The sequence below is a fragment of the Cebus imitator genome, unplaced genomic scaffold (genome assembly GCF_001604975.1).
Source record: "Cebus imitator isolate Cc_AM_T3 unplaced genomic scaffold, Cebus_imitator-1.0 Scaffold72, whole genome shotgun sequence".
Lineage (NCBI taxonomy): Eukaryota > Metazoa > Chordata > Mammalia > Primates > Cebidae > Cebus > Cebus imitator.
Genome location: NW_016107387.1, coordinates 6,782,911 through 6,796,820, shown reverse-complemented (window position 1 = coordinate 6,796,820; position 13,910 = coordinate 6,782,911). Strand labels below are relative to the sequence as shown.

General features: G+C 52.7%; 1 protein-coding gene across 5 annotated transcripts in view; it reads right to left on the bottom strand.

Moving 5' to 3' along the window:
- Positions 1–13,910, bottom strand: part of ZBTB4 (zinc finger and BTB domain containing 4) — a 23,890-nt gene continuing 9,980 nt past the window's right edge. For 4 of the 5 annotated variants that reach the window (XM_037739657.1, XM_017531618.1, XM_037739656.1 and 1 more), the window contains exons 2-4: positions 7,742–7,812; positions 6,198–7,297; positions 1–3,770 (exon numbers count right to left, since the gene is read on the bottom strand). In XM_037739657.1, the coding sequence (XP_037595585.1) occupies positions 1,823–3,770; positions 6,198–7,288 (3,039 nt within the window). In that variant the 5' untranslated portion in view covers positions 7,289–7,297; positions 7,742–7,812 and the 3' untranslated portion in view covers positions 1–1,822. The other variant, XM_017531620.2, reaches the window with a different exon arrangement.

Here is a 13,910-nt window from a genome sequence, read left to right as displayed (position 1 = left end):
TTTTTTTTTGCATTTTTCCCTGTTTGATACTTTTTCCCCCCTTAAAAATTGGAACTTGGTACATTCAGTAGGAAATTCATCACTCAGGCTGTGGCCAAGACCAATAAAAGTGCAAAGAGACAGAGGAGGAATGAAGGAGACTCCTCTATGGTTAACATTCAGGGAGCCTGTCTAAAACCTCCCCCTTTGTATATGCTGGGAGGGTATGAGGGGCAGGAGGATGGTCCTGGCCCTCCCTAAACTCACCTCCCTCCAAAAGCCATGATCTTGCCCTGGGCAGTGATTCCTGCTAGGGCAGCCATTTTGGCCCCAAAAAACAGTAGCTGGGGAAAAGGCTGTCATTTTGATGACAGCAACTTTTCCTTTTAAAACTGCACTCCTCTAATTCCCATTTGTCAAATTTGCTCCCCCAAACTGGCTCTCCCCTTGTGAGCTATTTTTTGGGGGGAGGTGGGTAGAATGGGAAATGTTTATCCAATCACAGAGCAGAGAAGCCCAGTTTTCAAAGAGCATTAGGAACAAACATTTCTTCATCTCCCCCACTGGAAGGAAATACAGGGACCCCTGACCAGGGTTAACTAGTGCAAATTAGGGATTAGGGACTAAAGTCCCTGTACCCCATCCCTAGGCTGGGATCTTTGGGTGTGGGGAACTGAGTCAAAGATGGGGTGTAAGGTGCTATTTTGGAGGGAAAGTTGGTGGGGATACCCCAAAGCCCACCAGAAGAGTAGAATGGTTCCCCCCAAACCATTTGGAGTGACTGGTGAGGGGAGTGACACTGGGAAGACGGGAATACAGGTAAGGATCAAGGTCATGTGCAAATCCTGGGCTTACCCACCCAACCGACCCCTATCATTTTTCTGGCTATTTGGTCTAGTCTGGGAGACACCATCAGGAAAAAAACAGGGATAAAGTAGATTCCCTTCTCCATCCCATAAGGAGTTCTTCCCTCCTGGCCCCCAAATCTGGTTTGGCCCAGAAGAGGCCATATGTAGAGGCAGAAAGAGGTGTGATCTGCTCACCTCTTTTGCCTTGGAAGAATCTGGAGCTCACTGGATTTGGGTGTCAAGATAGGGCCAATATTTCCCTGCCCTGGACTGGGAAAGTACCCAGCCATGGAACAAGCAGCCCAGAGGGGCAGCCCTCCCCAAACTTCCTGGACCTGGGTTGGGAGAGGCCATCTCCAAAGTCCAGCAATATGGGGATGAACATGGAAGATCCAAAGGCATGAAAGCCGAGGAAGGCGTCTTGATGCAAGGGAAGCAGGGACTTGGAGACCCACACTTGGGAAGGATGGAACCCAAAACCACACTCCCAGGTGGGTGGGGTCAGGTATCACAATGGTCTGGTCCAGGCCCTGGGCCACAAAGAATGGAATGTGCTAGGAAGCATCTGGAAAGGGCTTAGAGAAAGCTTCAGAACAAGTGGGGGTCATCAGGTGAGAGAGATGGTTTCCCCCTAGGTTTACGAATCGGGGAGCAGGTTAGACATTCAGAGCTGGTGGGGGCTGTGAGTAGAGATTCAGGTTAAGTATATTGCTCAGTTGCCCCAAGGGCTGGAGAAGGGGGGAAGCTGGCCCTGCCCCTCATGGAGGCCATTCCCTGGAGGAAGACTGAGAGGGGAACCACGAAAGATCCCTTCCCAGGAGGTGGGAAAACTACAATCTCACACAAAGCAGCCTGACCCCTGAGCTCCAGGGGCCCCCAAGTCCCTGCACAAGAGTGTGGAGGGGCTCCCAAGGGGCAGGGAGGCCAGGGAGCTGGTAGTGGTGGGGGGTTCAGGGAGGGTGGCATCTGGTGAAAGGGGGATTGAGCCCCAGGATTCACCCCACATCACCCTTCTGGGTTCTCTCAACCCCTGCCCTTTCCCCTTCTCCCTTAGGGGGAATTGGTGGAGGAAGAGTTGGGGCAGGTGGTGTTGGTGGGGTAGGGGGTGCTGCTTGAGGATTCACTGCGTAGCCAAAGACCCCTGGTAGGAAAGGAAGGGCCCCCCCACCCTTCTCATCAGGTAGGACCATGTTGAGAGCAACTGGGAGAGCGGCCAAGTTACTGAAGTTGTAAGGGTAGGCGGCAAGGAGCTGGGGGCCGTAGACAAGCGGGTAGGGCTCAGGGTAGAAAGTAACTTTGGCAGCCCCTATCCCCTCCATCCGGTCCCCATCACCAGCCCCCGCTGGCCCCTCACCCCCAGGTTTTCCCCTGCCACCACCAGGTTCCCGGCCACTCCCAATCAAAGCCAGTGGAAATTCCTGCACAGGTGGGTATGGGTAGCTGCCCCCACCTGCCACCACTGGGGGCTCCTCACCCCCTGAGATGACAGGGTCCTGGAGTGAGGCAGTCTCGGAAGCTTCCTCAGCAGCAGTGCTCCCACTGCCTGCCTCACCGCTGGAGGAGGAGACTTGCATCTCTTGGGGGGCTTCCTCTTTGACATTCCCGGGCCTGGTGCCGGCACTGCCCTTGGAATAGGCAATGACAGGCGTGGGGGTACCCCCGGGCCGCTCAGCAGCATGCCTCTGCCCGTGGCGGCTCAGGGCAGCTGCAGTCTTACACACCTTGGCGCAGTGGGGGCAGGTGAATCGGGTGGAGGGCCTTCGTCCGGTGCGGGAGCTGTGGGAGCCACCGCCGTGGGCCTCTTGGTGCTTTCGTAGCTTTCTCAAGGTGGCGAAGGTCTGGGCACAGTCGCCGCAGCGGTGCCTCCGCTCTGTACGGGCACGCCCCGCTGGGCTCTCAGCCGCTGGGGTGTCCTCCCAGCTCCTCCTTTCCAGCTTCTGCCTCCAGCGTGGTGGCCTGCGGCTTCGGGGCAGCCCCCCGCCCCCGGCACTGGCACCTCCCGCAGCTCCAGCCTTGCGCTTAGGCTTGTAGGAATAGTAGGGCCTCCAGAGCTGGTCCTCCCCGCCAGCCTTGGATTCCTCCTCCTCCTCCTCCTCCTCTTCCTCCTCCTCCTCTTCGTCCTCCTCACTCTCCTCCATCTCCTCTCCGCTCAGCTCCCCAGGACGCAGGTCAGTCTCTGAGATGCGGCGCTTGACAATGGCCTCCTCACCAATTCGCACAGTGATCTGACACAGTGGAGGTGGAGCCTGCAGCTGAGAGGGGCCCCGGCCAGCCCCTGTGGGGAGACCCCCACCTCCACCCATCCCACCCACGGGCTTGGCTGTGTAAGTCAGGGTCCTTCCAGCCCGTGGATTCCGGCCCTTGGCCTCCTCCGTGGCGGTGGCTGTGGCTGGGCCTGCGGCGGTGGCTGGGCTGACCGCTGTGGCTGGGCTGGTGGGCGTGGCTGCAGGCTCACGGGGAGGAGGTGGGTACTCTCGTTTCTTGGGTGGCCTTGGGGGCGCAGTGTAAGTGATAACAGAGGCAGCTTGGGACCCTCCTGTGCTGGTCGTCCCACTCCCCGCTCCACCACTGCTGCTGCCCCCATGGACAATGACAGAGGGGGCTGGGTGAGCAAAAGTGATGACTGAGGGTGGAGGGCCAGGCTCTGGGGCAGGTGGGGGCCCGGGTGGTGGGCTGGCTGGCATTGCCACTGGAGCCGGTGTGTTGAGGCTTGGAGAAAGAGGGGCCTCTGGGGCTCCCTGGCTGTAGGTCTTGTAGGGCCGCTTGGCTGCCCGCATGGGGAGCAGGCGGTAGAGCTTGAGAGTATTAAGCTTGGGCTTGTAGCCTCCATTGGGTGTCTTCTCACTGGCGAGGAGGCCTGGGCTAATGCCATGGAAAGCTCGCTGGTGCGTCTTCAGGTTATAATAAGTAACAAAGGTCTCCCAACAGAAGATGCACTGGTACCTGGTCAGGACAGCAGGGAACAGAGCAGGAACACAGCCACTGAGTCAAGGGCCCTGAAACCTCTCAGGTCCTCCTCTGCCCTCCGCTCAAACCTGTGGCTCCCACAGCCATCTGCTCACCCTCCTGGTGCTGCCTGCCTCACCAGGACAGCCTCAGTGAGGAGCGCGCATCCGAGCTCAGCGCCTCCACTGGCTGTTCCATCTGGGACCCAGCCTAACTCACATAGCCTTCTTCTGAAGCCGAAATGACAGAATGGGGAAATGCCTTACAAACAGGGACACAGTGTGGAAACAAGCCTGCTCTGAATAGTCTAACTACTGCTGGACATGCCTGTGTCTCTGCAGTCCTTTCTCGTGAGGGCAACTTTCTCTTTCCCTCTAGGCTTTCCCCATAGCAGCAAGCCAGGACATGGTACAAAGAGGTGCTAATAAGCCTCAGCTGGAGGAAGGCAGATGGGCGAATGGTGGTGAGCAGGGGCCAGTATCATGATGTTTTATTTTCCTTTTAAAATTGTTTGTAGGGCTGGGCGCGGTGGTTCACGCATTTAATCCCAGCTCTTTGGGAGGCCGAGGCAGGTGGATCACAAGGTCAGGAGTTCAAGTCCAGTCTGGCCAAGATGGTGAAACCCTGTCTCTATTAAAAATATAAAAATTAGCTGGGCATGGTGGCAGGCACCTGTAATCCCAGCTACTTGGGAGGCTGAGGCAGAGAATCGCTTGAACCCGGGTGGGAGTAAAGGTTGCAGTGAGCCAAGATTGTGCCACTACACCCCAGCCTGGGCAACAGAGTGAGACTCCATCTCAAAAAAAAAAAAAAAAAAAAAAAGCTGGGCACAGTGGCTCATACCTGTAATGCCAGCACTTTGGGAGGTTGAGGCACGTGGATCACAAGGTCAGGAGATTGAGACCATCCTAGCCAACACAGTGAAAACCCATCTCTACTAAAAATACAAAAAATTAGCCAGGCATAGTGGCACACATCTGTAGTCCCAGCTACTTGGGAGACTGAGGCAGGAGAATCGCTTGAACCTGGGAGGTGGAGGTTGTGGTGAGCCAAGATCACGCCACTACACCCCAGCCTGGGCAACAAAGTGAGACTCTTTCTCAAAAATAAAATAAAATAGTTTATAGAGGCCAGGCGCAGTGGCTCACCCCTATAATCCCAGCATTTTGAGAGGCTGAGGCTGGTGGATCACCTGAGGTCAGGAGTTCAAGAACAGCCTGGCTAACATGGTGAAACCTGCTCTACTAAAAATACAAAAATTAAGGTCAGGCACAGTGGCTCACGCCTGTAATCCCGGCACTTTGGGAGGCTGAGGCTGGTGGATCACCTGAGGACAGAAGTTCGAGACCAGCCTGACCAACATGGTGAAACGCCAACTAAAAATACAAAAAAAATTAGCTGGGCATGGTGGTAGGCATCTGTAATCCCAACTACTTGAGAGGCTGAGGCGGGAGAATCGCTTGAACCTGGAGGCAGAGGTTGCAGTGAGCTGTGATCATGCCATTGCACTCTAGCCTGGGTGACAGAGCAAGACTCCCCATCTCTCAAAAAAAAAAAAAAAAAAAAAAAAAAAAAACAGGCCTGGTGCAGTGGCTCATGCCTGTAATCCCAGCACTTTAGGAGGCCGAGGTAGGCAGATCACCTGAGGCCAGGAGTTCCAGACAAGCCTGGCCAACATGGTGAAACCCTGTCTCTACAAAAAATACAAATATTAGCCAGGCATGATGGTGGGAGCAAAAATCTGTCTCAAAACAAACAAATAAACAAAAAACAAAAATTAGCTGGACATGGTAGTGCATGCCTATAATCCCAGATACTCAACTTGAACCCAGGAGATGGAGGTTGCAGTGAGCTGAGATCGAATCTCTCTAGCCTGGGGCACAGAGTGAGACTCTAGCTTAAAAAAAAAAAAAAAGTCAGGCATAGTGACTCACACCTGTAATCCCAGCATTTTGGGATGCTGAGGAGGGAGGATCACCTGAGATCGGGAGTTCGAGACCAGCCTGACCAACATAGAGAAACCCCGTCTCTACTAAAAATACAAAATTAGCCAGGTGTAGTGGCACATGCCTGTTATCCCAGCTATTCGGGAGGCTGACGCAGGAGAATCGCTTGAACCCAGGAGGCAGAGGTTGCAGTGAGCCAAGATCATGCCATTGCACTCTAGCCTGGGCAACAAGAGCAAAACTCCGTCTCAAAAAAAAAAAAATTGTAGAGATGGGGTCTCTGTGTTGTCCAGGCTCATCTCAAACTCCTGGCCTCAAGCAGTCCTCCCACCTCAGCCTCCCAAAGTACAGGGATTACTGCAGCTGACCTAGTCTCAGGATAACTTTCTGGGCCCCAAGCCCCGCCCCTTGCCACCGTAGTCCTGGTGATCTCTGAGTTCTGGCCAAGGCTGTTCCCCAACCAGCCTGGACTACTCACCTGCGCTCCCCAGTGTGCCACACCTCATGCTTAGTGCGGTACTCTGCCAGGGCGAACACCTTCTCGCAGTAGCGGCAGGGGTACTTTCTCCGCCATGAGTGTACGTTGCTATGCCTCTTGAGACTGGACAGGGTCACGTAGGAACGCTCACAGGCCGCACACACATACAGCACGTGGCCGCCCACCACCTTCACCACGTGCTCGGGGCCCCCTCGGAAGCCCACTGGTGGAGGCAGGGCTGAGGCATCCACCCCTGCAGGACCACCAGGGCCAGCGCCCCCGGCACCCAGCCCTGTAGACCCCCGAGTGCTGGCCCCCCGTCGGCACTGGGCCTCATGGGTCTGCAGCCGTTTGGGATGGATGAAGCTTTTTCCACACTGGGGGCAGGGGAGGGGCCGCCGGGGCAGGGGGCACTGCAAGTCAGGGGCCTGGACCTCAGCCCTGTCACCCTCCCACTCCCCAGCTGGCCGGGGCCCCGGCCCAAAGCTGTCCTCTTCAGGCTGCGAGGTGTCCATGGGGGCTGGGGTAGGAGGTACCCAGGCATCGCCTCCCTCCCCCAGGCCCTGAAGGCGAGAGATGCCCAGACGGCGCCCCAAAGCTCCGATCTCTGCTACAGCTGCCCCATCCCCTCCACCGCCAGGCAGTGCAAGCCGGGCGCTATAGATGAAGTTGAGGACATCAGAAAATGCAGCTGCTGGGACCCCTGGCAGCTCCAGGACCCGGGGTGGGGATGAAGCAGGGGGAGAGGCTGGAGGGGGAGAGGAAGAGGAAGAGGAGGAAGAGGAGGAAGCAGAGGAGGAGGAAGAGGAAGAGGATGAGGAAGAGGAGGAGGAGGAAGAGGCCGCTGTGGTGGTAGCAGGGTTGGGTGCTGAGCCCCCAGTAGCTGGTGGGAGGGGCAGCGGGGCTGAAGTAAGCAGGGCCTCTCTGAAGAAGGGACTTGAAGCAGCTAGGACGCTGCGGTGAGCAGGGAACTTGGTGTCTCCAGCTATGAGCGTGACATCACAGAAGAGGCCTCGGAGCCGCTGTTCATTGAGCTGGTGCAGGACAGCGGGAGCATGGGACGGGTCCGTCACCTCTGCAGGGGGGGGCATGGTGCCAGCCTAGACAGTAAAAGAAGAGGCCGAGGAGAGTCTCAGAGGCTGGGCAGAGGGCAGGGGCTTCTAAGATCAGGCAGGGACTGGGTCAGGGCTGCTGGTCAGAAACTAGTGGAAGGCTGAATCACTTCAGGTCACAGAAATCAGGGTTTGGTCATGAGCCACCTAAGTCTGGCCAGCATCCAGGACCAGTATGTCTAACTCACCTCTGTATCTGGAAGAGGCCAGAGATACCTCAGGTCATGGTGAAGGTCAAGAGGTCATGACCTCTGAAGTCACTGACTAGGGAGGTCAGCGATGGAAACCTCTCTCATCGGAAGGAGGGGGAAGTCCTGCTACTCCTGAAAGCCATTTCATAGAACTCCCCAGCCTAGAAAAAATGGCCGCCCTGCTGGCCTGCTGCTTTGGGTCCAGTTTTTCCTCACTGCAATCCTCTGGGCACCCTCTCACCTGAGAGCGCAGCCAACATGGAGTGGGACGGGGGGTGGCTCAGCGAGTCCCTTCTGCTGGGCCTCTTCCTTCTGTGGAGAAACAGAAACCATGTCAGGGGAACCTAGAGGAGGAGCCAGGAAAGGGTCCTCAGGGAGGGAAGTGGGAGGAAAATCCCTCAGGAAGTGGGGAGGGTGCAGCCAGAGAGGACACCTGTGTCAGCCCAGATCCCTCCCCCGAGCCTCAATCAGGTTATTTGTTTAGCTGCATCCAATCAAACCTAGAAGGTCACGCATATTATTGCAAAGTCTTGTTCTGCAGGCCCAGAGAAGTAAAGCGACAAGATAATTTGCATAGTCCCAATTCACCTCCAAACAATATAGCAGCACAGATCCGGCCCACAGGTTCAGGGAAGCCTGTCACATCACTCTCAAGTCCCTTTGCCCCAATCCTCAGGGCTCAGAGAAAGTCAAAGATTTGCACATGGTCTTTTACCACAAGCATCTCATTTACATATCAAAATAATTTGTGAGTTTTTTTTTTAATTGAACCTAATTTGGTAGCTATGCAAATTAGGAGAGGACCGCCTCACCAGCCTCATAAATCTTAGAGGGGGTTTCTGGCCCAGCTGCCAGGCAACCACTGAAGACCATTGACCCATACACAACTGCCAGCTTGCTCCAGTCTCTGGAGGACACTGGAAAGGCCACAAGACTGGGAGGCCTGGTCCCACGCCTTACTCAGAGACTGATGCCCTAGGGATTCGGGCTGAAAAAGCAGCAGAATCACAACACCTACATCACCTCTTGCTGGGAGTCTCATCCAAAGGGAAGAGCAAGGCTGAGCACGGTGGCTCATGCCTGTAATCCCAGCACTTTGGGAGGCCAAGGTGGGTGGATCACCTGATGTCAGGAGTTCAAGACCAGCCTGGCCAACATGGTGAAAACCTGTCTCTACTAAAAATACAAAAAAAAAATTAGGCCGGGCACAGTGGCTCACGCCTGTAATCCCAGCACTATGGGAGGCCAAGATGGGTGGATCACCTCATGGAGTTCAAGACCAGCCTGGCCAACATGGTGAAACCCTGTCTCTACTAAAAACACAAAAAAATTAGCCAGGCATGGTGGTGGGTGCCTGTAATCCCAGTTACTCAGAAGGCTGAGAGGAGAATCGCTTGAACCTGGGAGGTGGGGGTTGCAGTGAGCTAAGCTCTCACCATTGTACTCCAGCCTGGGCAATGGGTCAAAACTGTCTCAAAAAAAAAAAAAAAAAAAAAAAATCTGCCGTGCTTGGTGGCTCATGCCTGTAATCCCAGCACTTTGGGAGGCTGACACAGGTGGATCATGAGGTCAGGAGTTCAAGTCTAGCCTGACCAACATAGTGAAACCCCATCTCTATAAAAAATACAAAACATCAGCTGGCCATGGTGGCAGGCACCTGTAATCCCAGCTACTTGGGAAGCTGAGGCAGGAGAATCACCTGAACCCAATAGGCGGAGGTTGCAGAGAGCCAAGATTGCGGCATTGTACTCCAGCCCTGGCGACAGTGTGAGACTCTGTTGAAAGAAAGAAAGAGAGAGAGAGAGAGAAAGAAAAGGAAGGAAGGAAAAGAAAAGAAAGAGAAAGAAAGAGAGAGTGGGAGGGAGGGAGGAAGGAAGGAAGGAAGGAAAGAAGGAAGGAAGGAAAAACTGCTGTAAAAACAAACAAAAAAAAACAAAGCGAAGAGCAAGCAACTCAAAAGCAAGCTCAGGCTGTCAGCCACTCTGAGCGCCACACCTCTGCTTTCCCCTGCAGGCACCATTAGGGCCTTGAGGACTCTTTTCAGCTGAATGTTTGAGTTCCAAAGCCATACAGAGACTTATCCAAAGTCACACAGAGCTGGTAATCACAGGTGGGATCTCTCCTGCGGCCTGCGACTTGAACTCTCCAGACCCTCTCCTCCACCCTCCACAAAGCCTGGGAGCCATTGCCTATCTGTGAGGGTGTCCTTCCATATGCCCTGGGCCACACATATCTTCAGAGGTATCTGGCATCAGGAGTTCTTCATACAATTCCCATCCCCTGAAAAAATAAATTCTTTCCCATTTATTACTCATACTATCTGGACTCAAAGGCCTTTTCCCCACATATACCCTATTTCACATTCCCCAGAATACTTTCATGATACCTCTCCTGGATGGGAAGAAGGAAGATGGAAAACAGGGGTGATATTCTAAAGTTTTAATGACCCTATCTTCCAGGCACAGATCAGTTTCTATGTCAAGTGCTACCCTGTCAGTTGGTAAATTTCAGATAGGCCAGTCACCCTGAGAAGGGGACTCACCGCATTCATGGGCAGGTATTCAGGCCTCTCACTCCCTTCCATGATAACTACTGGTCCACTGGGACCCCAAGAGTCAGTGTTTTATTTGCATCACCTCATTTGTTCCTCATCACTATCCTGAAAGGTAGCAGTTAGCTTTCCCACTTTAAAATGACACTAAGGCTGGCATGGTGGCTCATGCCTGTAATCCCAGCACTTTGGGAGGCCAAAGCAGGCAGATCCTCTGAGGTCAGGAGTTTTGAGACCAACCTGGCCAACGTGGCGAAACCCCTAAAAAATACCAAAAAATGCTAAAAATACTAAAAATGCAAGAAAAACTAGCCGGGCGTGGTGATGGGCACCTGCAATCCAGCTACTTGGGAGGCTGAGGAAGGAGAATCGCTGGAACCCAGGAAGCAGAGGCTGCAGTGAGCTGAGATCGCACCACTGTACTCCAGCCTGGATGACAGAGTGAGACTCTGTCTCAAAAATAAAAATAGCCGGCCGGGCGCGGTGGCTCACGCCTGTAATCCCAGCACTTTGGGAGGCCGAGGCAGGTGGATCACGAGGTCAAGAGATCAAGACCATCCTGGTCAACATGGTGAAACCCCATCTCTACTAAAAATACAAAAAATTAGCTGGGCATGGTGGCGCGTGCCTGTAATCCCAGCTACTCAGGAGACGGAGGCAGGAGAATTGCCTGAACCCAGGAGGCAGAGGTTGCGGTGAGCCGAGATCGCGCCATTGCACTCCAGCCCGGGTAACAAGAGTGAAACTCCGCCTCAAAAAAAAAAAAAAATAAATAAATAAATAAAATAAAATAAAAATAGCCTGGGCGTGGTGGCTCATGTCTGTAATCTCCGCACTTTGGGAGGCCGAGGCAGGCAGATCACAAGGTCAGGAGTTTGAGACCAGCCTAGCCAACATGGTGAAACCCTGTCTCTACTAAAAATACAAAAGAAATTAGCCAGGTGTGCCGGGCGCGGTGGCTCAAGCCTGTAATCCCAGCACTTTGGGAGGCCGAGGCGGGTGGATCACGAGGTCAAGAGATCAAGACCATCCTGGTCAACATGGTGAAACCCCGTCTCTACTAAAAATACAAAAAATTAGCTGGGCATGGTGGCGCGTGCCTGTAGTCCCAGCTACTCAGGAGACTGAGGCAGGAGAATTGCCTGAACCCAGGAGGCAGAGGTTGCAGTGAGCCGAGATCATGCCATTGCACTCCAGCCTGGGTAACAAGAGCGAAACTCCGTCTCAAAAAAAAAAAAAAAAAAAAAAAGAAATTAGCCAGGTGTGGTTGCAGGTGCCTGTAATCCCAGCTACTCAGGAGGGTGAGACAGGAGAATCGCTTGAACCCAGGAAAGTGGAGGTTACAGTGCGCTGAGATCGAGCCATTGCACTCCAACCTGGGCAAAAAGAGTGAAATTTTGTCTAAAAAATAAATAAATAAAATGACAAATTATGGCTTATAGACTCTAGGTAGCTGGCCAAAGGACATATGACTGGCTAGTAGCAGAGCTGGGATCTGATCCCAGTAAGTTTGGTACCAAAGCCTGTGTTCCTGATGACTGCACCATATATCAATGAAGGACATGTTTATGGCACCTACTAGGGCATACATAGCCTACCTGCTGCCTTTCTGAAAATTAGAAAAAAGGCTATTTTCTCCAGGAGGTAGCAGCCCTGTGTAGGTGAGCAAAGTCAAGGTTTGCTTCCAGCCCCCAATCACCCCATTGGGTAGGCCTGCCCTCCTGCAAAACTACATGGGGTGGTCTTGGTGCCTGTGCCTGTGTGACTGCCACACAGTACTTGGACAAGGCCTGACAGGGCTTTTTTTTGTTTTTGAGACGGAGTCTCGATCTGTCGCCAGGCTGGAGTGCAGCAGTGCAATCTCAGCTCATTGCAATCTCTGCCTCCTGTGTTCAAGCTATTCTCCTGCCTCAGCCTCCCGAGTAGCTGGGATTACAGGTGCATGCCACCATACCCAGCTAATTTTTTTTTTTTTTTTTTTTTTGTATTTTTAGTAGAGACGGGGTTTCACCATCTTGGCCAGGGTGGTCTTGATCTCCTGACCTCATGATCTGTCCGCCTCAGGCTCCCAAAGTGCTAGGATTACAGGTATGAGCCACTGCACCCAGCCAGGGCTTCTTAGAACCAGACACTCAACACTGGACTGGCCCTTGGAGATAACACAGAATTACTGCCATCATGTTCTCTGTAGCAGCCATTTATGGAAAAAAAAAAAAACTCTTTTTGAGACAACGTCTCACTCTGTTGCCCAAGCTGGAATACAGTGGTGCAAACATGGCTCACTGCAGCCTCAACCTCCCAGGCTCAAATGATCCTCCTGCCTCAGCCTCCTGAGTAGCTGGGACCACAGGAATATGCTACAATACCTGGCTAATTTATTTATCTACTTTTGTAGAGACGGGATCTTGTCATGTTGCCCAGGCTTGAAATACTTATCATGTGCAAAGTGTAATGCTAAGCATTTTATCTGCATCATCGCATTTCAACACTCAAAATGGCCTCTGTGAGGCAACAGGCTTAAAGAAATCAAATACTCTAAACTCCTCCCTTCCAGATAGAGGGAAAGTAGTGATGGGGAGATTTGCTTCTGGGTTTGTTGCTAGCCAACCCAGCAGTTTGCAAGCAGCTCGAGCTAAACTACTCTCTCACTGGCTGTTGCCCTTCAAGGCCTTTTAGGAAGTGGAAAAGACTAGCTAAGTGACCCCGGGCAGGTTACTTAACCTCTTTGTATCTGTTTCCTTGTCCTTAAGGTGGGGACGATTAATAGTTCCTGCTTTGTGCAGTTGCTGTAAAGATTAAGTGAGCTAACAACTGGCAATACCTAGTTCATAGAACTCAGTCCTGGAAAATGGTAGGGAGAAGTAGTGAAGAAAAAAAGTCGGAAATTGGGCTTCATGATAGTTGGTGGCTTTGTGACTTTCTCTTTTTTTTTTTTTTTTTTTTTTTTTTTTTTAAATAGAGAAGGGTTTTACCATGTTGGCCAGGCTGGTCTCAAATTCCTGACCTCCTGATCCACCTGCCTTGGCCTCCCAAAGTGCTGGGATTACAGGCATGAGCCACCGTGCCTGGCCATTTTTTTTTTTTTTTTTTTTTTGTATTTTTAGTAGAGGCTGTTTCACCATGCTGGCCAGGCTGGTTTTGAACTCCTGACCACAAGTGATCTGCCCGCCTCTGCCTCTCCAAATGCTGGGGTTACAAGTGTGAGCCACCATGGCTGGCCATTCTTTCTTCTTTTTATTTTTGAGACAGAGTCTCACTCCATTGCCCAGGCTGGAGTGCAGTGGCACAATCACGGTTCATTGCAGACTCCACCTCCCAGGCTCTGGTGACCTCCCACCTCAGCGTCCCTAGTAGTTGGGACCACAGGTGCACACCACAATGCCAAGTCAATTTATTTTTTATTTTTAGTAGAGATCGGATCACCCTTTGTTGGCCAGGCTGGTCTCGAACTCCTGGGCTCAAGTGATCCTTCTGCCTTGGTCTCCCAAAGTGCTAGGATTACATGCATGAGCCACTGAACCTAGCCCAACTGTTTCTCTCTGGGTTTTTTTTGTTTGTTTGTGTTTTTTGGGGGGTTGAAGTGTAGCTCTGTCACTCAGGCTAGAGTGCAGTGGTAAAATCTTGGTTCACTGCAACTTCCGCCTTTTGGTTCAAGTGATTCTCCTGCCTCAACCTCCAGAGTCACTGGGACTACATGTGCGTACCAGCTAATTTTTGTATTTTGGGTAGAAATAGGGTTTTACCATGTTAGCCAGACTGGTCTTGAACTCTTGACCTCAGGTGATCCCCTCGCCTCAGCCTCCCAAAGTACTGGGATTACAGATTCGAGCCACCACACCTGAGTCCAGCCAACTGTTTT